Source organism: Oenanthe melanoleuca, chromosome 1A (genome assembly GCF_029582105.1).
Source record: "Oenanthe melanoleuca isolate GR-GAL-2019-014 chromosome 1A, OMel1.0, whole genome shotgun sequence".
Lineage (NCBI taxonomy): Eukaryota > Metazoa > Chordata > Aves > Passeriformes > Muscicapidae > Oenanthe > Oenanthe melanoleuca.
The window spans coordinates 16,132,176-16,155,649 of NC_079334.1; the positions used below are offsets into that span (position 1 = coordinate 16,132,176).

Genomic DNA, 23,474 nt, shown 5'->3' on the forward strand with positions numbered 1-23,474 from the left:
TGAAAGTTTATGCAGATGTTGCAGCATATCAGAAATCACTTAAATCTGATGGAAACACTATATGGGGAAACCATATTTCTGTATCTGCCTCAAACTCAGAAAACAGAGGAAGCATCTTGGCTTTAATTCTGATTCCCTTTTCCTTTAATGTTGATTTCCCTTCTTAATTTCCTCTTTAATACATTTTAAACTTACAATCATTGATGTCTAAGAACTAAATAATTGTGGAAGCCTAAGCCAAGTTGACGCACTGCAAACTGCTGTAAATAGAAGTAGACCAGACAGAATTGTGTTAAATGAACAAAAATGGCCAGTTTATTCACTGGAACAGTTATGCATTACACTGTAATTTTAATTGGAACATAAAAGATGTAAGAATCAGTATATGGGCTTCTTTTAATTATCTTCTTCAGCACTAGAGTATTTTTCCCAACCATTTGACTGCATGATCATATTACACATGTACAAGCACAGACTTTATGAATCCCTCACAAGTTATTAATCTAGGATTGTCTACAAGGACAAGGAAAAGTTAACATGAGAATTACTTCAATTTTAAAAATAAAGGATGCATTTTTGGAAACAATAATTATTTAACTTTTTTGCTTTTAGCATAAAGTAGCAACAAGAAGAGTTTCCAATACTCAGTCTTTAGCAAATGAACATATGTACTTTTATATTCTTCACCACCTAGAAACACTTTATCATTTAACCCCAAGAAGGCAGGACAACATAATGTCAATTCAGCATAGGAGTAGCTGAGTTATTACAGCAGTAAACATACAGTATACAAATTTGTGTTTGTCACAAACTCCACCAATGCTAAAACTCTTTTAAAAGGAACACAGCAATCTGTATGGTTCATTAAACACAGAACATCATGCAAATGGAAACATTCAATAGATTACAAAAGTCACAAAACATCAGTTTTCTTTTTAATTGTTTATGAAGGATTGAGTTAATTAACCCTTTAACAGTCAAACCACAGGGCTAAAAATCAATAGGGCAATAAGTAATAAAATGGACTTAATTTAACCACTGGCATAGCACACATAGCCGTATCTGTGAACAGGAGAAATAATAAAATAAGCTAGATTACTCTTATTTCTTGTTAAAATACCAACTAGCTAGCAAGCCAATCTACTTGACACTTTTATCAAATGCTTCTGTTTATTGATTTTCCAAAATATTTTTGAAATCAAATAACCACATATTCAATAAAAACCTAGATTACTAACACTGAAAAAAACCATACAGCCTTATCCTATCCTATTCTTTTACAGCAGATCATGATAATCAAAATAAATAGAAAACTTTGTAGAAAGACATTTTTGAAATATAAGGCTCTATCACCCAGAGTCTGCCCACACATTAACTCCAGTATAAATACTGGATTTTTCCTTATTACCTTCTGTCAGTTTGTCACCATTACATTTCACAAAAGGGATTTTCAAGAACTCCACAAGAAACAGGTTAAAAACCAGTAAGGATTTAAGCTGTGCACCTCCAAATGAAAGATACAGACTCTCTGTGATAGTTCTCTTGCACTTCTAGCAAGAGGAATATGCATATCACACAAGAAATAAGAATTTTCAAGCTTAGTTATGGATATGGAGAAGCTACATGATGTTAACAATGTCATGCACACATTTTCCATTGCATATTTTGATGTATTTGTGCCTGAAGGCGAAAGGTAATTGCTTTTTTCTTTCTTTTGCACAGGATGCTTAATTACACACACGCAAAAAAAGAACCCTTAATGGTTAAAAAACATCTGAATAGTATCTATCCCTTTCAGACTCACTGCACGCACAGAAAACTGAATAAAAGTGATGACTGGAATTTTTAAAGAGGTAACTATAGCAATTATCATACTTCAAAGGTAAAGCATCGGTCCCTGCCATTCTCAAATGAAGACTTCCAAGGAACTAAAGAAAGAAATTTACTGAAACCTCAGTGGATATGCATCTTCTGCCAAAGAAAGGAGCAGATCTCAGAAAGGCTGATGTAATCTATACCTTATGATGATGAATAAGTGGAGATGGCAGCACAGCTACTGACTTTGGCATTGCAGGATGAATGATCAGGTTGGTACCAAAATTAGGGCCTGGACTCTGGGTGCCGTTCCCAGTGGGATAAGGACTGGGTCAGATTTTACCAACAGCTTACTTAAGTATTTCCAGCATAATTATGGTGAGCAGCCTTCATAGGTGAGGTCATATTTCATAAGTGAGGTTATATTTCATAATGTAGTCTCCTTTATGTGCACACATTAATATGGTAAATAGCTTAAACAACTTCAGCATTGATTTTAAAATAAAAAACAAACTGAAAATCCACTTGGCATTAAAACTCGCAGCATTAATTAGAGTTTCATTCTAAGAACTCCACTATACAGCTACGATTACATCAGTTTACTGTGAAAAATGTGGACAGAGAAAGCACAGAGATGCCAACCTGTCAATCAGATCAATCAGGAAGAATACCACTATTGCCTCCATTTAGAAGGCAGAAAATTCTATAAAATTAGCATGAAAAACAGTTATGTCCTCTTTCTGTAAAACCTCCATATAAGTTCTGACTGATAGAAAATATATTTTTCCATACTATTACATTTTACAATTTATTTTTCATTTCTGTCCCTTTATAATTTTTTTCTTTTTCTTTTCTTTTCTTCTTTTCCTCACACATTTCCTATAAACTGGATTTCCACAAGCAGATCATTTCACTGAACAAGGAATAATTTTTCACTACATTAGGAAATAAAACCCAAACCAAAATGCCCCTGTTTTGACCTAAATGATCCTATTTTGAGTAGGCTATTTCAAATCCAAAGAAATTTCAAGGCCATCATAGAGAACAAAAGCTGTGTTCCAGACACAAAAGTCAGAGCAGGATTTGAATTGTTTTCTTACTGAGCACAACTCCTAGTACTGTTTCTAAGTATACTCAACCATTACAAATATATGTATCATTTTTTCTTAATCCTTAAAAATCAGAATAGACATCAACACAACATAAGCTAATTTTAAATGGGCAAAATGTAATATTTTGTAACCCTTAAAAAACCCCTTTTGTTTCTGGTTTTGTCTGCATGTAAATATTTCCTACAAAATATCTCACAGTTTTATACTATCAATCAATATATAACAAAGAAGAGGTTTTCATATTCAGTTCAAGGTATGTATTTTATTTTATACTGGTTAACTGACAAAAGTTGTCCCAGGGACCTACAGAGTTTTATAACTTACAATGCAATAACTACAACAATTTGTACATCAAGGCTGGTTTGTTTCTAGTTCTCTCACATTTCCAACTATTACATTTTATTACATATTAAAAAATGTAAATTGAAAATTTAGAAATTAAAAATTTAAAACTTAAGAGAATAAAAAATTTATTTCTATAAAACAGGGCCACAACTTCTATATGACTGAATGTTCTTTCATAACTCTTGATCCATGTGGACATGCATGTGTTTCTAAACTGTCTTAATACCATTTTTCCCCCAATATATTTGTATCTATATAAAAAGGAAATGTATTTCACTGAACTACTGCTTAACTAAAGCTTAGGAAAATGCCATTGATTTGGATATGAAAATAGGAAAAACTATTCCAAGTGCAGTCAGTAGTAACTGTATTCAAAGTGCTATGCAAATTCCTTATCTTATTAACAATATACAGTAGCTGTCTTTGTTGGATGCAGATATTCATATACCAGCCAGACAATGTCAGGAATCTGGAGATGCTTTTTGAAAGCTGAATTTGCCTCGGACAAAATACTATGGGGTTTTCTTAAAAATCAAAACAGCAACTAAACTCAGTGTCAGACATCATGATGGAGCTGAACAAGGTTTCACTTGAACTTTCCATGACAAGACTACAGGCAGTTTAATTAAGATACTGAATAGTGATGTAAAGGTATATGAGAAGAATCACGTGAACTCCATGGAAACCAAAGTCAAAGCACTGCCGAGTGTTATCTGTTTGATCTGATCAGGACTGGGTATCAGTTTGTTCCTATTTTCTCTATCTCTGAGTGTTTTGTTACAATAGCTCAGCTGCTTTGCCAAGGTTACACGACAGACGTTGTTGATGACACAAAATATTTCTATTTACAGCACCTTTGTTCTTGGTACTATGGTAGTAATGATTTGTTAGGCACACTGAGTGGTCACCGATTCTTTCCTCTGTTGATGTTTTCTGTATTGTAAAATTTGGTAAGCACTGTTACTAAAAACTCACTTCATTTTCTCAGATTCAGGCAGAATTTTAAAGAATTGTTCCAGCCACACCTGCAGCAATTTTTTTTCCCCAGCTACCCTGTACTTAGGCTGTACTGTGTTTTCCACTTGTCAGCCACACATGTGCTGCAGAGAAGGAATAAAGACATGTAGAAATATCTAAGCATCTCTTCTGCAAATAAATTAAGGCCACCTAACAAAACAAGGAGGCTGCTAGTTACCAACAAGTAGGCAGCACTTCAGACTTGTTTCTCTGGCTGACAACCAGATGGAAAACCCACAGATGCTGAACCACAACCCTCAGCTTAGCCACTTGCCTTGCTGCCAGGTACTGTGCAAAATAAATTCCTCTATCCTTGATTTTGTCTTGAAACTCACCGCTTTTAAGAAAAAAACAGGCTTACTCAGCTTTTACAGGAAAGAATCTTTAACTAGGAACACTGTGCACTGTTGCGATAAGAGTCTGCGTAGTGTTGATCACCTGAGTATTTGTCATAAACTGACATGAGCTAAGGTTCTGTGTCTGTTGATTTTTGGCAAGGAAAAAATGCACTACAGTAAAGTCCTGCTGACTTTGATCCACACCATCAACCCTACCTGTATGAGTTCCTTCACCACAGAATATTTCACACGAAATGTACACGACTTCCCCACCCAAACCAGCCTTTCCTGGTAAGGCCTCGAGCTAGGATCCTGAATACGGGAGCGGGAGGAAAGAATGTTTTTAATTAGCACAAAGCATTTTACTTATTTTAGATTTTCTTTCTCAGATACCAAATAGAAAGTAATCCCAAAAAACAGCACCAATTCATGATGCAAGAAGTATAATTACAATGCAAGCAAACAACTGAAAACAAATCAGTACATTATCCTTTCATCTCCTTCTTAGGCTTAATAATTATCTTTCAGTGAAGAGCTAGAACAAAACCAGAAGCTAGTGTAATAGGAATTAAAAAAACAAGTGCATAAACAATATCAGTGCAGCAGCAAAACATACAGTCATTGTTAACATTCCAATTCAATCAATTTCCAACATTTTTGTGCAATAAAAATTGGCCATATGGTGGCCAATGCAACAAGCTTCTTTTTAATATTAACACAGTCATTCTTCACTGAAGCTATTTCTGCCTGGATTTAAAAAATAAAATTAGTTAAATACAACTCTCACCAAAAAAAAAAAAAGCGCCTGTAATTTATAAACATAAAATTCTGGTGCAAATAAAGTAAGAAATAAATATCACAGCCTTGAAGACAAAAGGAAATTTCAACAGGTTCCTACAGCTGAGGATGTGAGGGTACGATTTTTGTAACATATTTTTTTTAACATTGGCTTAAGTCTCTCATCATTTCAGAGGTAAAGCCAAGCAGCTGCAAGGAACATTTTTGTTGAGATGTTAAATTTCACTACACTTCAGTTGTGATAGCACAGTTTGAGTACAATCAGAGGAACCATAAAAAGTCTTCTTGATAGGTTGGGCTCTGTGCTTTGTGTTCTTCTTCTCAACATTCCCTCAGTTGCCAGAGCAGGGGATATGAATCCAGACTTGCCAATGCAGCAACAAGGCAGGATTGTCTACCCACTTGCTGGGAACAACCCCAACCTTTGTTGCATGAGCTCCACTCTGTTTGCATTTTCTCTTATGTTGCATATGAAGATTAGGGGTAAGGAGGAGGCTTAGAGAGACAGTTGAGAGGGGCACACTGAGAGCTGGAATGTGGCTGCTCTTCTGGAAGAGCATTAGGACTGAAAATTAAAAAGAAAAGAGAAAAAGTGCTTAAAATACAAGGCAAACTTTTTACAAGCATGTAAATAGTACAGGGCTGGAAATGAACTTTAAAAGGCCTCATGTCTAAATCCATACCCTCAGACACACACTACACATAAAGAAAACTCTCAGTGCACAGTAAGTCAGTGACACCCGGATGCATTTGTGAGGTGGCCCAGATATCCCACTTCACAGTTCCTGTACACAGCTGCTTTTTGCATGCTGGATGATGAAGACTGTGTGGAGAAAAAAATGCATCTGTGAAATGGGGGAGCAAATTTGAAGGACAAGATGCAGGTGCCATCTATATGTGAGTATTAAAGATTTTCTATAGCAGCTGATTCACTGTTTGAAATGAAGAACAATGCCAGACTGGAAATCAGGTTTCATAGCCTTGTGAAAATGTGATATCTTACTGAATTTGACCTATTTACTAGTTCATTTGTACAAATACAGTGTAGCCTTCTTCATCAGGCCCCTTAACCATTACATGTTTTGTAATTTACACTCCCAAAATGTGGGGATTTCTTATGTTTTGTTTTCTTTGGGGTTTTGTACTGTTTGAATCCTTTTCATTCTGTCATATATTTCTGTCATTTGACTGTTTCTCATGTACAATTTGTGTGATAACAGCATTCACCTGTAAGACTCTAGAGTGCATTTACAGTATTCACTGGCACATAGTGCAGAGAGGTCTGAATCAGCTTACAGGGGCTGGAGCAGCAGCAAAGAAAAGGGGCAGCTAACAAAAACACACTCCACTTCTTGGTGCAGAGCTGTAGAAAAACAAGATACCAAAACATAATGGAGAAAAATGTTGTTTATAAAGAGAAGGGGAGGGAAAAAAGAAGAAAAATACCACAAACCCCAGCTCTTTAATGTGTCTGGGAAGATTTGTTTTTCCCTAGTGCTTCAAACGTTCTACAATGTTGAAGTTATTCCAAGCTCAACAGTGTGATGTATGATAAAGCACCATCATTTATGTCTCTGTCTTCAAGAAAATTTGCCTTTTCTGTTTTCCTTCTTTAGAAATCCTGCTTTTATATATTATCTCTGCAGCACAGATTATAGGAGTGCTGGCTGAAGGAATGCAATTAGCCTATTGCAGGAAATGAATCAATTTGAAATGCCAGAGATGTTTGGAAAACTGCTACTGGAAATGCCAGTGGTACTGAAAATGTCTAATTCCCACATGCAGCATTTACTTAGAGAAACAGAGATGGCATTGTGTTTGACTGAAGAAGGAAAGTAGCGTGCACCACCACCATTAAGTCACCTGATGGCCATGTCCACACTTTCAAACCAGAAAGAGAAATCTGGGAGGCTTTGACCACAAATACACAGGTATTACAATTCAGCAGGAGCTACAGTCTTTGCATCTCTGGGCTTATTTGAAGATCATAGAATTGCATGTCTTTAAGTTAGATTCTGTTTCCCATTAACGCTCCTGAAGATGAGTTTCCTGATTGCAAAATGGGTGGTGAGAGGGGGTTATAGAAGCTCAGGATCCCACAAGCTTTGTTTTATGCTCTGCTGTCTAATAATTCAACCTCAAAGTGTGTAGCATTATGGACTATGACCCCTCAGAAGAAGTAATTCTCTCCATGGCTATATCCATCCTTTCCTTCTGTCATATTTTGCCAAATGCAGATACAGTATCCACAGAGAGATCTTATGGTGATCTTTATCTGCTCCATACTAATGACTGTGTCAGGAGTAACTGCAGATCGACCCAAAAGGTCTGTATTTACTCTCTAATTTATCCACTCATCAAAAGCCAGCTCCTGGCTTCAGCACCTCCTAAGTTTTCAAGATAGGCTTAGGAGAAGCACTAGTCTTAATGCCTTCAAAGATAGAAAAATGAATTAGAATCTTAACATCACATTTGGGGAAGACAAACAAGGAGGTGATTACACAACCCTACAAAGACTGGCTTTACTCTTCTCCCTTGCTGCCTTTTTTCTTTTTAAACAGGACTTCTATAATTGCCAGAGAGGAACAGCAACTCAATGCCCACATTCCTTGCTCATTAGAAGAGATGTGTTTGTCTTTTTGCGCTTCCTTCCTAACTTTAAAAATAAGCAACAAAAGATACTCATGCTCTGAGGGAGAGGACTGGTGAGGAAATGGCTGTAGTTACAACCAGTTATGTACAGCATCAGTGGCCTGAAAGAACCTCTAAGACACTAAGATACTCCCCTACACAAATATAAACAATCATAACTTTACAGCATGGCTTTACAAAGCCAGCCATGACTGTAAAAACTGTACTACAGACTATCCCAGGCTATGCTTGGATTAGCAATTCTAAGCACTGTGCTTACAGTTATATTAATTTTATTTTCCTGGTAATTATGGATTGCTTCTTACTTTGTGCACAGAAGAAATAGAAAAATTTGTCTCGCTATTTCCTTTTCAATCAGTAATAAATATTAGGGGCATTAGGAAAAGGAAAAAAATTCAAGACTATTCAGGCACCTTTATAGCAGCATATATAACCACATCACCTGCAGCTCCAATGGATTTAAATATTTTTTCTAAAACTCTGCTGTTATACCTTCTTCTCTTCAGAAACACAATTCATCCAGTTCATTAATGCAGATTACTGTAGTAGTACATAAACTAAAAATACATCAGAATCAGCAAGTGACACGTGGCATTCAATGTGCTTTTTATGGGAGCAGAGGTGCTGGTGGCAGCAGGTCCTGGAGCTGAGCTATCAGATAAATTGGCAGTCACAGGCAGCAGAGGACGGCAGAGCAGATTAATAACACAAAGCAAGAGAGAGACATGGAAGAACTTGAGTTTTTTACTATAAACAGAGAATAAGGAAGAACATTGTTACATTTACTCAATTAGATAGGTGTAGTTTTTAAAACATTTGGTTTTTATAGACTTTTTAGGAACATCTTTAAATGCCGGTATCATTTGGGGGTGTATTTATTCAATTGATGAATAAAGTCAGTGCAATTTTTTTGTATTAGCACTGTCTGGCTTTATGCAACTCTGTTATTTTTTTCCCTGGCACTCAAAATCATTTTAGCATTTTTAGTTAATTTCTAAAATTAACTGGAAAATAGTGTGCAAGGCCCTTCAGTGTTTTTAAGTACTCTGTTCTGGCTCAGAGATGTCATTCACATGCAACATTGTCTGGCATTTATTGTAACTGTAACAAATCAGCAAAGGAAAATATAAACAGACCAATGATACTTTCAGAATGCAAAAATTTTGCATGTGCTAAGTTGCATATTTTATCTTTTTAAAAAATTTATTTCCTAGTTTATATAAATAAAAGCATTACTTCATATTAAAAGGCAATATTGATTTAATTTGAGGTACTGAGGAGTTGTGGTTTGTTTGGCCTCTGATAACGAAAATTAGGTTTTTACTGCATTCAACAGAAACCTGAATACAATCCAAACATGGACACACTTTTTAATATTGGATAATGACAATATTTTACCCTTGTCCAATATACTCCATCAGACAGGTAGCTACAGGTATTGGGAATGGGGAACAGCATCCAGTAATTTTCAGGCCAGGCCTGGATTTGGTTGCTTACTCCATATCTCTAGACCTACAAACTGAGGTGATGGGTGGAAGGCAGAGTGAGACTTTGGTGCACTGTTGCATCAGTTGACTTTTAAAAAAATCTCTTAAGGAAAGTTCTCACAGATCCTCCAATCAAGTTTCAGTTGAAAGAGAAACACCAGATTCAATGCAAAGCTAAAAAAAATTACTAGATCTGCCCTGGAGTCTCATTTGGCTTGAAATTACATTGTTTATCTAGTGAGATTTACCAAAGCCTGTGCCCTGGAATCACAATTACTAAAAATGCCAGGGTTATATAAGTCCCACTGAAAAACCATAGTATAAATAATGAATGAGGAAAGCACTCTGTGAATCTACCTGTGCTCTAGTTAGGTATATTAACTGGTTTGAACATGATGAGACATTGCAGGATGTGGAAAACATCTGTGTGAAGCACAAGCCTTTACCAGCTCTTGTTTAGTCCTGAGTGAAATGCCACTGAGAGGTCACATTACTGCAGGAATTTTACTGGAGACTAAAAAAACAAGCACAGCTCTCTCGTAAAATGAGTGACTTCAGGGCTGGGCAGAGCTTTCATTTACCTCATTTGGCATCACCCTGTGATGCAAATCATATGTAGGGTATCATACATTATTATATATCATCTGTACCATCCCAGTAGGGACTGTCAGAGTACAAGGAAGGGCGAGACAAGCTCCTTCTCTGCTGCATTTAGAAAATCCAAACCCCAGTAAGTCTAATTGGTCCTTAAATGCCCTCAAATTTTACTCCAGATTCCAATTACTTTATTTAAACAGCTCAACAACTTATGTCATCATGCTGACTTGCATTATATCTATTGTTATGCTTCACTGTTTTACAGAGCTGGGCAGGTAATGTGGCTGAGGCAAGCAAGGCAGCAGTGTGAATATATCAAAATCAGTGTTGTTTTGACTTCACCAGACAAGTACAAATCTAGTGGTAAAAAACAATAGCCACCTGAAAGTCAACTTTTCAGCTAAGTGTGTGTGCATTTGTAGGATGACTGACCTGAAGTTTTTTAAATATTAACCATATTTTAAATTATCAGAAGAAGGTAATGTTTGCAGATAAATGTACACCAGTAGCAAATCAGATAGGTTTTCCATTCTGAGATGCTTTAAAATTACATAAGCAATTGTTGGTTAGAATTTAGAGAGGGATGGTAGTTAAGCATATTCTCCACTGGGTGAGTAGCTCTGGAAGGAACAGAATAGCCTTTAATTTAATTAAACAATGTTGAAATAAGACTTGTTGACATTAACCTTCCAAGTTTCCAATGCACCTATTGCTTATCTCAAATTGCTCTTACATCTAAAATACAGCAGCATTACTTTACTGGCATATTAAGAATTTTAAATGTAACTTGTAAATTTTTTTCAGTGAGCTGTAGAACTCCAAACTGCAAATCAGTAAATTATATTGTCCAGTTATAATGAGTTTATACCAACTTTTCAGTTAAATTTCCATATTGCTCTTACACAGTAAAGAAGATAATAGTACTTCCACTTTGTAGGCAATAAAAGAGAGGCATTAACTTGGTCACTACAGCTCATGAAAGGCCTAAAAGTAATGTAACCTATTTTAAATGAGAGAATAGACATAAGTGAATATTTGAACAGACTGTACCATGAACAGATAAAATTATTGTGATGTCCTTTTGCTTTGCTTAGGTTTGGGGTTGTGCCTTGATTAACTCAGCCATCCCAGAAGCATGATGTGGCCTTTGCACCACCTATAAGCAAGGACACCAGGAGTTTACTTTTAGAAATAAAATTAAAAACTGATTGCCTTGGGTCTGAGTTTCCAAGTTAGGGAGAACTTAGAAGTGTCTGCTAAAATTTCGCAAATGCCTCTAAAATGCCACCTTACAAAAGGGAAGCCTAAACCTACCCCTAAAATTAAAAGTCTCCCATTTCAAATGGTGGTAAATCTTTTTAGCAACAAAATAAATTCATTACTATTTTGGCATAGTAAACTATTAAAAAATGCATAAAAAATAAAACTAAACTATAGAAACTGCAGAAGCTATAGAAACTGCATAAAAATATCAAATCAGGGCTGCAAGATCCAGCTTTGCATTTTTTCCATATTTTTATGGGAAGCAAGTGCATGAATGCTGTGACTCATGTTGGTACTGTCACTTCAGAAATTACCACCGTTCCTCAAGCTGTTAAAAGTTTGCTGTGAGAGAAAAAGTGAAGAGCTTTTATCTGAGGAGGAGGAAGGAGGGGGTGGCAGGCGTGCATGCAGCTATGTGCAAAGAGAGGAGAGTTAGTGGAGTTTACCTGACAGTCTGGCAATCTGGGCCCCTGGCTAGTTGTGAGCCGTGTGGCGGTATGGAGGCAGCAGGCTGCTGACAATCTACAAGAAACTGATAAATTAGACATATATACAGAGAGATTACAGAGCAAGGGGTTAGTAACAGCAGTACACAGGCTACGCATCTCAGGGAGAGATTTAGTGAGGAATGTGCTCTTGGTGCCTTATCTGACAGAAACACCTTCTTTCTGATAGCAGTGACACTGGCTGTTGCCTTTTTCTCCTTCTCAGAAGAATCACTGGAAATATTTTTTCCCTTAGCACTGACAAATTTTTATTTAGACAGCAGTAACGGGCTGTATTCAGGATCTGGGTTAAAGCTTGCACTTCTCATTCTTCTGCTCATCATTAAGTTGTTGCTCACATCTAATATGAAAAGTGTCAATAAAGCTACCCAAAATTTATCCAAAGAACTTATATCCATATAAAAAGAATTATTTCATCTCATTACAACACACAAGAAAGTGCTCAATTTCTAAACAATGCTTGTGAGATTGGGGTTTTTTGTAGGAAAAAAGGGAGAACTTGATGCAGTCAGTTTCATTGTTTTGTCTCAATTACTTTATCAATTCCCTGTCAAAGAAGTTTCTACATTAATCACTTGCAAAGCTGCATTATGGTTCTTAATTTCTTAAATAACAGTAAAGCCAAATAATCCTTCATTGCTGTGTTTTCCTGTGACATTCCAAATATGAAGACGGCTTTAGACTGGATAATACTTGTGAGGCTTCGTGAAAGTAGTTCAACAAGACAGCCCTGTTTTCTAAGTCAATATTGTTTACTGATATTTTACAGATCTCAAGATTTGCTCATTTTCCCTGCAGCATTCTGGCCTTTCATTCTGTGATTCAGATTATCACACAACAGAGTCATCAGGATCTTTTCAAACATTAGAATCTATGGGTGAAATTCTAACCCTCTGAAAAACTACTGGAGATTACATTTTGTCTCCAGTAGGATTTGCAGACCTATCATCCTTCCTGACTGTTTCAACTTGATTCTCAACCTGTTTGATGGAATGCGGTTATTTTCCCCTAAACCTTAAAAATGAGACAAGGGAACTCCATGTACTTGGAAAGAATCTGATTTTTTTTCAATTGGTTGCTACTTAAAGCTCAACACTAATAATATTTTCTCTTTACAATGAAGATGTGTTTCAAAACCCCCTCCTATTCTTTGTCTCAATCAATGGAAGAACATGCAAGTTACTTGCTGTCAAGAGTGTTGAAATCACATCAGGTACTGCAGAGCAACACACCTTCATTGCACACTGAGCATCATATCCACGATTATAACATTTCCCTTCCATACCAGGCCACAGGGCTTCTCCCTGGTTCCTGTGAAGATCTGTGCTGACCTCCAGTGGGTAAGAAGCAAGTGCACCCAAATCACTGGTTTCTTCCTGTTTCAGCAAAGAGGAGAAGGGTTTGGACCTATTTTAACCATGGGCTAGAAAAACATGTGCAGAGTTTATGCTGGCAGCATTGTGTCCGGAAGCAGAAATGGAATAAGAAAGAATACTCTGCCACTCTCACCTACCAGGATTGTCACTATAGTCCTCAGTGCATCTTTTAGCAGAGGAGTGCAAGAGCTGGCAATGCATTTGAGTCATGAATAGAGGGGTCTGTCATTTCAGCACAAAGCTCAACCAAAGTAAGAGGTGTCTGAGGAATAAACAGACCAGGCTAACTGCAGACAGAAAATGATAGCAAAAAAAAATTTAATGCTTTATTCTAAACAAAATAATTTGCAGAAGTCCAAAGCAAAGTCATCCCTGACAGATTATACAAGGTCATCAGTAAAGAAAGAGATACAGAACAGAATGCTGTGTGATGAAAAGGTGCAGACAGGTTTCACTAATACAGAAGAAATTGTTCTGACAGGCTTTTCCAGAACAACACAAATGCCTGATTTATGATCCTGTTCTAATATCTCAAACATGGTGCAAATATTTTATGATGCATCTTGGTCTACTACATTTGGCAAAATGCTTGAATAGTAAGCCAGGTTCTGGGAGGATTATGCAAGCTGGGTAATAACTATCTTGGTGTGAGCACACTCCCTTGACTTTGTGTGAAACACTGTTCTAGCTGGCATCAGCAAAGCTCATGCAATCTGGTTCACGTTCACATTAGGACCAGATCTAGTGATCCACATGTCTTAAGATGACCGAATTGTCCTCCTACATCCTCTAGGAGTGAAGTTTCTGAGGATTATGCTAGGAAAGAGATAAGCAGAATGCATATGGCTTACATAGACACATTTCAAATTCAAAGGAGCTTCTTATCTACTTATGTCCAAGTAGCTGTGTGTGAGAGCTAACTTTATTCCTTCTATATTTAATCCTTTTAAGTATTTTGGAGGACTTATAACACCCATCTCTAATGTCATGACAATCATAAAATGACTTCTTTCTACTAAGGAACTCCTGCCTGTATTAAGTAAATGTTTGTTTCTTTCTGAAATACTCTGCTGAAGGTTAAAAGTCTCAAAAAAATCTTTACTAATTCTAATGTCATATGCCATAAAGGCAAGGTAAGAAAGACATGCTTTTACTTTTTAAGAAAAGTAAAAATAAAATTTAAAATCACGTTGAATGAAGCCTGTTACCTGTACTTTTCAAATATCAGGGCCTGTCAGTCAAGCTATAGAGAGAAAGGACAGTCTGTCATTTACATAGAAGGTATTTAGGGTACAGACACAGATTACACTTTTTGGAGTGTCTTCTGACACTATCACCAAGAAAAATCATTAATAAACTTATTAAATACAGACTAACTTATTTCTCCATCATGTTCACTTGCTGTTAGGAAATAAGCCACTTTGGGGCAGGGGATGAGCTGGCTGATATCAAGTCCGTTGACAATCCCATGAACCTATAACAAAGAAATTAATTTTAGTGCTCGTTTCAACCACAGATGGCAAAGATGAGCTATTGCACACAGAAATTCACGTGCCAGTTTTCACTGAATTCAGCAGGACTTGTGCCTGCAGAGTCTTGCGACACTATCCAACAAAACCTACCACTGGCTCCATTGGAAATTTGAGGTTTGACTTGTGCTAAATGTTAGTCCTGTTTCAACTTTTCAGTTCCTGACATTTTAGTCATTTGCACAATGATGATGTAAAGGGCTCAGAGATTTCCTCTCTCACAGATTAGCCACGGCTGATTTTCCTTTGGAACTTAATGCCTAGTTCTAACTGGGCTAATCAGCTCCTGATGTAAGAGCATTAAAAAAAAACCCAGGCTCAGAGAAACTACATCTGTTCACATGAGCATTGGATGTGCTGCTATAAATTATCTGCTGAGAGCAAATCTCACAAAAAAGAGATTGTTTTTCTGTGCTTTCCTTTGGCTCAGCCACAAAAACAACACATTTCTCTGGTGTCACAAGATGTGCTTTGCCCTCTAGTCTGTGAACTGGGTGACTCTAACTAGCATAGGTCTGCTTTACCGGGTTATTTGTGCCTGAGATGGGCTTGCCTTCTGTTGACATCAGCAATGTCCTCAGTGAAAAATCTATATGCAAGCATTTCCAGTCCCACCTGCTCAGGACCCAGCACACTGCAATGAACTTTACTTTCTCAGTAAAGTCCTAATCTCTACATAGTGCTCTCAAACACAAAGACTATTCAGATTCCCAAGATAAGCATAATAGACTTTTAACTGCATTTAGTTCAGTTAATCAATGAAATTTTTCCCCCCTTTTATCTGAAAGGGTAAAATTGAGAGCCAAACAGCAGACCAATCAGCAGGTACTGTTACATATTTTGCATTTCTGATATGAAAACCTTAGGAAAAATCTCTTCTTGATAAATGAAAATCTGTCAATAAATGTTTGTGACCAAATGTGAGATTGAGGCTTTTTCAGTCAGTTTAAACAAATCTTTCCTAGCATCCACTGATAACTTCAGGCCAACAAAAGCTCCTTCTTTCCTAGATAAAAGTTTTCAGGCATCTAACTTTGTGTTACACTACCCAATATCAACTGAACTTGCTCCACCAAGTTTGAGGAATTTGACAACATGTCTATGAAGCTGTTACTGACAATTTACTTGAAAAGAGAAGCTGTCTCCATTAATAGGGTTACGCATTGTTTTCATCCCTGAAATGTCAATTTCATGGGGAAGAATGATGGGTTAATAGCATGAGTTGAAAGTATTGAGCAAAGAACAGATCAGTAGCCTTCTAGTTGCACAGATGTAAAAATATGTTACATCAAAGAGCAAGACCTACAAAGACAATAAATCAATGCCCTCTGCTCGAAGGTGAGGAACAAGGAAAATTTCCAAACCAAAGGACAAATGTGAGATGTCAAGAGTGGGGCAGAGGGAACTAAGATGCTTGTCCTCCTTGCTGAGATTTGCAGAGATGCTTTCAAGCTGCAATCTGACAGGATGAGAAAAGTCCCCAAACTGTTTATATATAGGGGTGACAAGGACATAAGTTTATACTATTATTTGACAGCTGATTTCACTTCTAATTTATTTTCATTTTTCTAATGAATTCCAAGAAAACTTTGACCTTCCTGAAAGCAAGAGGAACTTTAAGAGGTAATAGCTATCACAAAGAACTGGTGAGGTGACAGCTGTGACTTACCTTTGGACAAAGCCACAAACAATAGCACAGGTCAAAGATTACAAGAGTCTCTCCCTTCTCCTGCGTCCAGGGTCAGTTTGAGTCTGTAAATAACACAGCTGCCTCTGCCCTACATATGGGTCTGTCAGCTGAAAACTGGACACAGTTCCATTTTCTGCAGGCTGCCCTGGAAGGAGAGGTCTATGGTGGAGCAGCCTCTGGGGTTCCACTTGGAGCCTGGCTGGCGTAATTAACCCCAGCTTTGGGATTGATCAGCTTCTCCTGGCCTGTGAGCAAAAGGACCAGTGTAGAAAGGAGGACTGACCCTTCTGCAGAGCCATTTTACCACTCCATGAGGGCCAGCCCCATCCTGGCACAGCTTCACACTGGCACCCAAATAAAGTTCACCAGGCACTGCTTATCTCCTGCACATTTTCCAGTACTCACATTATCTGCAATTTCCCACTGTCTGAATTTACCTCAGTTCCATTAAACTGAATAATGGATTATTGATTGGAGATAGAGAAATATGTCAACCAAGCATCATTTTTCAGCTTTCTTCATGGTAAAGGTTATCTACTATGAAATTCCTGTGTTGAGAGTGCAAGTACACAGGCAACTCACATTTAAGCTTGCTATTCAGGAAACTTACTAGATTACTTTTGATCAGAGAAGTTACAATAACATTTAATTCTTGCCCTACTTATTTCTCAGTCTTCTTAAAAACTATTTGAAGAGTTGTGAGCATGCTGCTGAACTCCCATCAACTACCCATATCTATACATTGCCCTAAGATGCAGTAGGCCAGCAGTAGGATGCACCTAAAATCCTTATCTCCTGTCATCTCCCCATGTCCATGTTCTTTTTCTTGTAAAGCAGGCTCAGAACATCCCACTGTTTCTATAATCACATGCTCCTGACACAGGCCCTCCTTCTGCTCCTCTTCCTCTGAGCACTTTAAGACAGGTCAGGCAGACTTAACCTAACAGAGGGCTTGCTGTTAAATGCTTCTCAAGAGTAAGAGCAGGTAGGGAGTTTAACTGCTATTTTTTATGGCATTTAGGGAAATGCAGTCTACCTCAGTGATTTTCCACAAACAGACTCATGGAGCATCACCAACCAGTTCATGCACTGCCTGGCACACACCACAGATAGCCATGGTTTAGTGGGTCACTGATTCAGCGGCTTTGCAGAACATGTCAGGTTTCTTGGCCATGTCCTCCTGAGTTCTTTCATCTATACAGCAGCTACACTGTATGGAGTGCTTTTGCCCTTAATTTCCTCATTCTGCATGAGTTCATCTGTATTTTCTTTATGGACCTGAATTATCCCAAATCTAGGGAGCTGTTCCCCCATTAGTCCACGTTCCAGTGGTGCCTGCTAGCTCAAAAGTGTAGTGATAAAGCCATATCCCAGCCTTGCCTTTTCCTGTAGCTCACATTAAGAATAGCTTTTTAAAAAGAAATAATACCTCATCATTAACAAAATTTGTGAAATGCATTTTTCTCCAGTTACAGGCTCTGAGCATTAAGAGGTTTCTTGTCAGCTCTGTAGCCCTTTTCACACTTTCTATATCACGACGTGCTTATGTTATTTCTCAAATGGTTTCTGTGAATGCTTTAAATAATTCCTCATTAAATCCACTGAGAAGATAAATAATGGGTTAGTAAAACAGCAGAAATGGAAATGGCATCAGCTGAAAAATATATCTTCAGTTCCTTTCTTTTACATACAGTTGATAAAAAGCACATTTAGAAAGATCTGATGATTCATGAAACACTTACTAAAAGACATATACATTTTACACATTTCAAAAGAGCAAAAGAAAGGTCTTGAAACTACACAAATCATCACATTTCAATCTTGTTGTTTACCATGGAAATGTAAGTCAAGGATACATTTCAGGTCACAAAATCATCCAGAGCAAAAATACTTGCACTATTATATGGGCCTGATCCAACGTTTGAAGTCTCTGGGAACAGTAACTTTAGTAGGCTTTGGAGGAAACCACATAAGTCACAATTATAAAGTTCTATGCCCCTAAAAAATGCAGGCAGGGAGATACTTAAAATCAAGGACACTAATTTTGTTTAAAGAATTGCTGTGAGCTTCCTCCAAACTCCACAACATCCCAAAGAACTGCTCTATTAGAGAGATAAAATGTCGGCATGTCTAATTTAAACAGAGACTCACTTCTGTTTTGCCTAATTTATGAGGCAAAAAGCACAATATTGAATATTCTTTTGTATTTGATGGCAAAAATCAGCAAGTCATGAAATCATATTAAACCTTGTCATAAAAGAAGATAGAGATAGATGACTTTTGTCATCAACGTTGTAAGTATATTTCAATCTTTGCTTTAGTTAATTGATAGGACTGGATTACAAAGCCAAAATTTTCAGAGAAAGCTACAAATATCTGGTAAAATGCCTTAAATATTTGATGTGTTACCTGTATACCTGTTTAGTTAGAAAAAAACCCCAGAAGTCTAAATAAGACTTTACTGGAGAACTTCAACAAATGATACTAATGTAAACCATTCCATCAAGCAATGATGTCATAGCTTAGATAAAGAGAGAAAAATGTCTATAACCTTTCAAGGAAAATAAACATAAGGCATGGATTTCACTGCAATCCTCTTTTTATTAATATTATTATTATTATTATTTTTCAATGTCTTATCAAACAAATTAGGGCTTTTATGAAAAACAGATTTTATTTCAGGATTGCTTTCTTTACATAGTTAAAAAAACATAAATAAAAAATAAACTAAACTTGTAGAACTGCAGAAAATTCATGCCAAAATAACTAAATCATATTGATCAGCATGAAATGTATGGGTTTGGTCTCATCAGTGGTAACTGGAAAGCTAAATGCAAGAGAGGAAAAGCACAGAGTGAAAAGGTCCTGTTCACAGTGGCACCAAGAGGTAAAAGTACATTTAGCCAGCTGAATTCTTCATCAGTTACAGCCAACCAATGTCCTTGGCAAGGACATTGTTCCTCAAATTCAAAACGGCCTCCACAGGGACAACACATGATGCTTGAAATGGCATAAATATGCAATACTCATTAAGCTGAGCTAAATTAGCATATCAGATGCAGGACATTGCCCTGAAGAGCAGGAAGATATATACATGTATTTGTATATATGTACTGATACTGCTCATCAAACAATGAACACACATAGATACAAATATGGCAGGTTTATAGAACCCACAGAAAATAGGACAAGGCAGAACAAAACAAGAAGAGAACACAGATAATAAGTAAATAATGACTGGATTATCCCTTTTGTGGAGAGCATCATATTCAGGTTTAAAAAAAACCCTTACACATTATTTTTTTAAAAAACCTACTAAAACATATAAAATCCATTTTTCATGAGGACCAGAGACAGATTCAACCACTATTGCATGAGTCTCACAACAGCCAGTGTATGATTACACAAGCTCAGAGACATCTTGCAGGTACAGGATCAGCATCAATACAAGTGCATTCCCAGTAGATAAAAATACAATATACTTTCTTAGAAGAATCATCCATGGATCTCTAATGAAGCAAAGGGCAATTTGTACTCAGATTAAATTTGTGTTACCAGAATAAAGTTAGGTGGGGCTTTTTTAAAAATAATTGTTCTGAAGAACTTCCATGCTTTGGATTGCCTGGATGAAGCAAATCAAACTCTCCTGATGGAATAATTCAGAACAGACCAGCCTGACTAGTTAAATATTACATGGCTGCATATCTTATATACTAGTGGTGGCTTGGTTAACCACCCCTCCTGCTTTTCAAGAATAAACTCTTTCACTTAATGCATAGAAAAATCCACTTTGTAAAGAACTCAGTAAAAAATTATCTAACTTAAAATCAGCACAGAAAGAGGTATCTAGATCCTAATCATGTTGATTTTCCTCTTTGTCAATCTATAAAATTCATTCACAAAGGAGAAGTAAGAAATATTTAAAACTCTTCACTGTGCAACCTGAGCAATCACAAAGATCTACAAAGCACCCTCCTGGCAAAATTAATTTCTGAGCTCACAGTGTTCCCCAAAGGACTTCCTCACAACCATTTTTAAAAGAAGCTGTGCTTTCTGTGTTCAGATTTCTGAGAGTCCTGCTGTTTCAAAATTGAGAAGCGCATATGTTTTGGTTTGAAAGATAGGTATTTGCTAAGAAAAGCAGGAGCCCCTCCCTGATAAAAAAGCAAAGTTGAGATATTGAAGTAATATCTACAGCAGCAAGGCTTGGAAATTTGTGATTCACTTTCTGACATTGGTACTTCAGCTCAAAAGCAAAGCTGAAACTGTTTTTGGCAAAATATTCCTAAACAAACAAAAAATGTGTACAGCTAAAAACCTTGAACATAAACCCTTTTCATCACACAAGGAAAGTAGACACAAACCTGCTATCAAAAATGTATCTCCCTGACCTTTACACAAGCACACCTCTCCAGACAGCCTCCTCTGTGCAGAGAGGTGTCAGCCTGAAAACCCTTGCTTGTTTTCCTGACCCCTGCACCCAAAAGGGGAGGGTAAGGCAGCCTCTACTCACAACAAACATTTTGAAAAGGATTTCCCAGATCTTCACACTACCTAAACAAGCTGAAGAAGCAAGAAGGAGGAGTACAACCAACAATCTTGCCCCACATGCCAAGTTCCACTTTAAGGTTATTTAAAGAAAAATACAGAAGGAACATGAGCTTTTGATTACACAGAGAATAACCTTTTTTGGAAAGTCACATATAAAACACTGCACTTTAAAAAAGCTCAAAATCCAGAAAGAACAAATATTTTAAAATAACAAGAGAGTGTATTCCTTATTCCTTGAGCCAAGAGAGGTTACTCAACTTCTCACATGGCTTATCAAAAGCCCTTAATTCCCTACAACACCAAGAACCACCCTACTCAGAAGACCCTCTGCTCCTTGTGTTAAATTGTGTTTGTGCTGCATCCAACAGATCAATGCATTCCCAGGTTTCTTACCTATTGTTCTATTTTAAACCACTCTCAGTGTAAAGGCAAGCAGCAAAGACAACTCTTCAGCAATTTCCCTTGAGTTTTAGCTTAACGATTTAATTATAAAACTTCCTAGGACCTCAACATTTGGGTCATTGAGATTTTTTTATTTTCATTTTCCCTGTTAGCTTTAAAAAAATACTTTCCATCTACAGATGCTGTAAGTTAGTTCTTGGTGACACTCAAAGAATTGCCTTTGGGATAGAGTTTTTACAAATGAAGTTAAATTTTATGGTAAGAATGCAAACCAACAAACAAGAGCTATTTATTTGTATCATATTGTGATTCACATTTGGTTTACTGTAAGTATAGAGCTACATCAGAAATTAATCTTGGATTATTTTTTCAGTAAGAATAGCTATTATATACTCTTAATTACATGTGGTAGGTGGTAAGCTTAGTGCCTGAGCAGTTGCTATACTATTATGTGACATTATTTGTGCTGTCTTTATCTTCTACATTAGTCTCTTCTTGTGGGAATTAAATGCCAGGCTACAAATCACTCTAGAAAGACAGCTGAAAAGCAAGCATGCTTTCAGGTTTAACGTGCTTTCAGAGATGAGCAACCCTACAAAACCACCTAATTTTTCGGATTTGTTTTTCTTTTCTTTTTTTTTTTTACAGGTTTTTAGAAGAGCCATTTTATGAAATGGTTTGTAACAATGAAGAACAATTAATTTAAACACTGCAAAAATACAAACTTTGGATCACAGCAAACTAGCATAATTCTGTTGAAATTCATGGGTCGACCCTGGCTCGATCAACCAAATATCTGGCCTCAGCTGGGCTTGGAATTTGAGGGAAATGTGTTACATTTAAGGCTGGTACCTACCTTTTTTCTATTTTGATAAAATAAAATAGATATGACCATACAGATTTCTCTAAAAGGATTGCTCATTATGATCTTATGATCTCTATTCCTTCAAAATATGCAATACTTTAGTTATTACACTGTTTTCCTGTGTGGGATTTTAAATACTAAGCATAAACAATAGGGGAAAGAAGCATCCACCACATTTTGTCTAGAGAGTGCTCCAGCAAAGGAAATTCTCAGGTGGTTTGTTGCTGACTCTGAGTGAGAACTGCAGCCATTAGTTACTGTCCTTCTTATAACCTTTTACTTCAGGTACATCTTCTACACAAGGATCTTGATTTAATTTTAAGCTAAAACAGAGAACTTTATATTCAACTTTTGGAACAGCCATGCTAAAGTATCTGACAGAAAAAAGAGTGCTGTCAAGGCAGATAGTACAGAAGACCTTTCCTTGAAGAGGTTGAGAACCGTATGTCATATTTGGGACTGTGGTATATTAAGAGGCACCTAGTGACTTCATATTCAAGGAGTTTGAACATAACTGCAAAGGAAAGGTCATTTTTCAGGGTTACCCACTGCCAAACTCAGCACAAAGCTTTCTAAATGCCCTGGCTTTTTCATGTAGTTAGGAAAACAAACAAACACATCCAAAGGTGAGCTGGAATTGTGCCGGGCACATACTGACTGTTATCAGAAGAATAAAGACTTGAAAGTGTAAAAATACATGTCAGCAGAATAGAAGCAAAGAAGAAACAAACAACAAAGCTAAATGCAAGCCATTAACTAGGAGAAATGGAACATGATACTTTGGAAAAGCACTGAGTGGTATTTTTAGCCCCTGCAAGCAGTTAAGAGCCATTAATTCAATTAGAAAGCCCAGATCAAGTCGTGCTGTCTTTGTGCCTGAGGTACCTGCATGCTGACATAAAACTGAATGAGGGCATTCAAATGGAAATTGAGCAGGACATGACAATTTCTTGCTTAAGAGGTCTTCAATTCAGCTGGTGTTCTTCTGAAGAAGGCTGCCAATGGTTTCCCTCTCCAAGTATCTCCAGGTATCCAGCAGACAAAGCAAAGGCAGCCTCTTCTGCCAAGCACCAAATCCAGAAGAAGGAGCAAGAGAAACACAAGCACAGCTTGCTACTGCATGGGGCTCAT

At 37.0% G+C, this 23,474-nt stretch overlaps 1 protein-coding gene across 4 annotated transcripts in view; it reads right to left on the reverse strand.

Annotated features, from left to right (window-relative positions):
* Positions 1-295: 295 nt before the first annotated feature.
* BICD1 (BICD cargo adaptor 1) overlaps positions 296-23,474 on the reverse strand; it is a 169,116-nt gene continuing 145,937 nt past the window's right edge. For 2 of the 4 annotated variants that reach the window (XM_056482606.1, XM_056482607.1), the window contains one exon: positions 296-5,990. In XM_056482606.1, coding sequence (XP_056338581.1) covers positions 5,985-5,990 — 6 coding nt within the window. In that variant the 3' untranslated portion in view covers positions 296-5,984. Of the gene's footprint in view, positions 5,991-11,870; positions 11,957-23,474 lie in introns of all 4 variants that reach the window. The other 2 variants (XM_056482608.1, XM_056482609.1) reach the window with 2 other exon arrangements.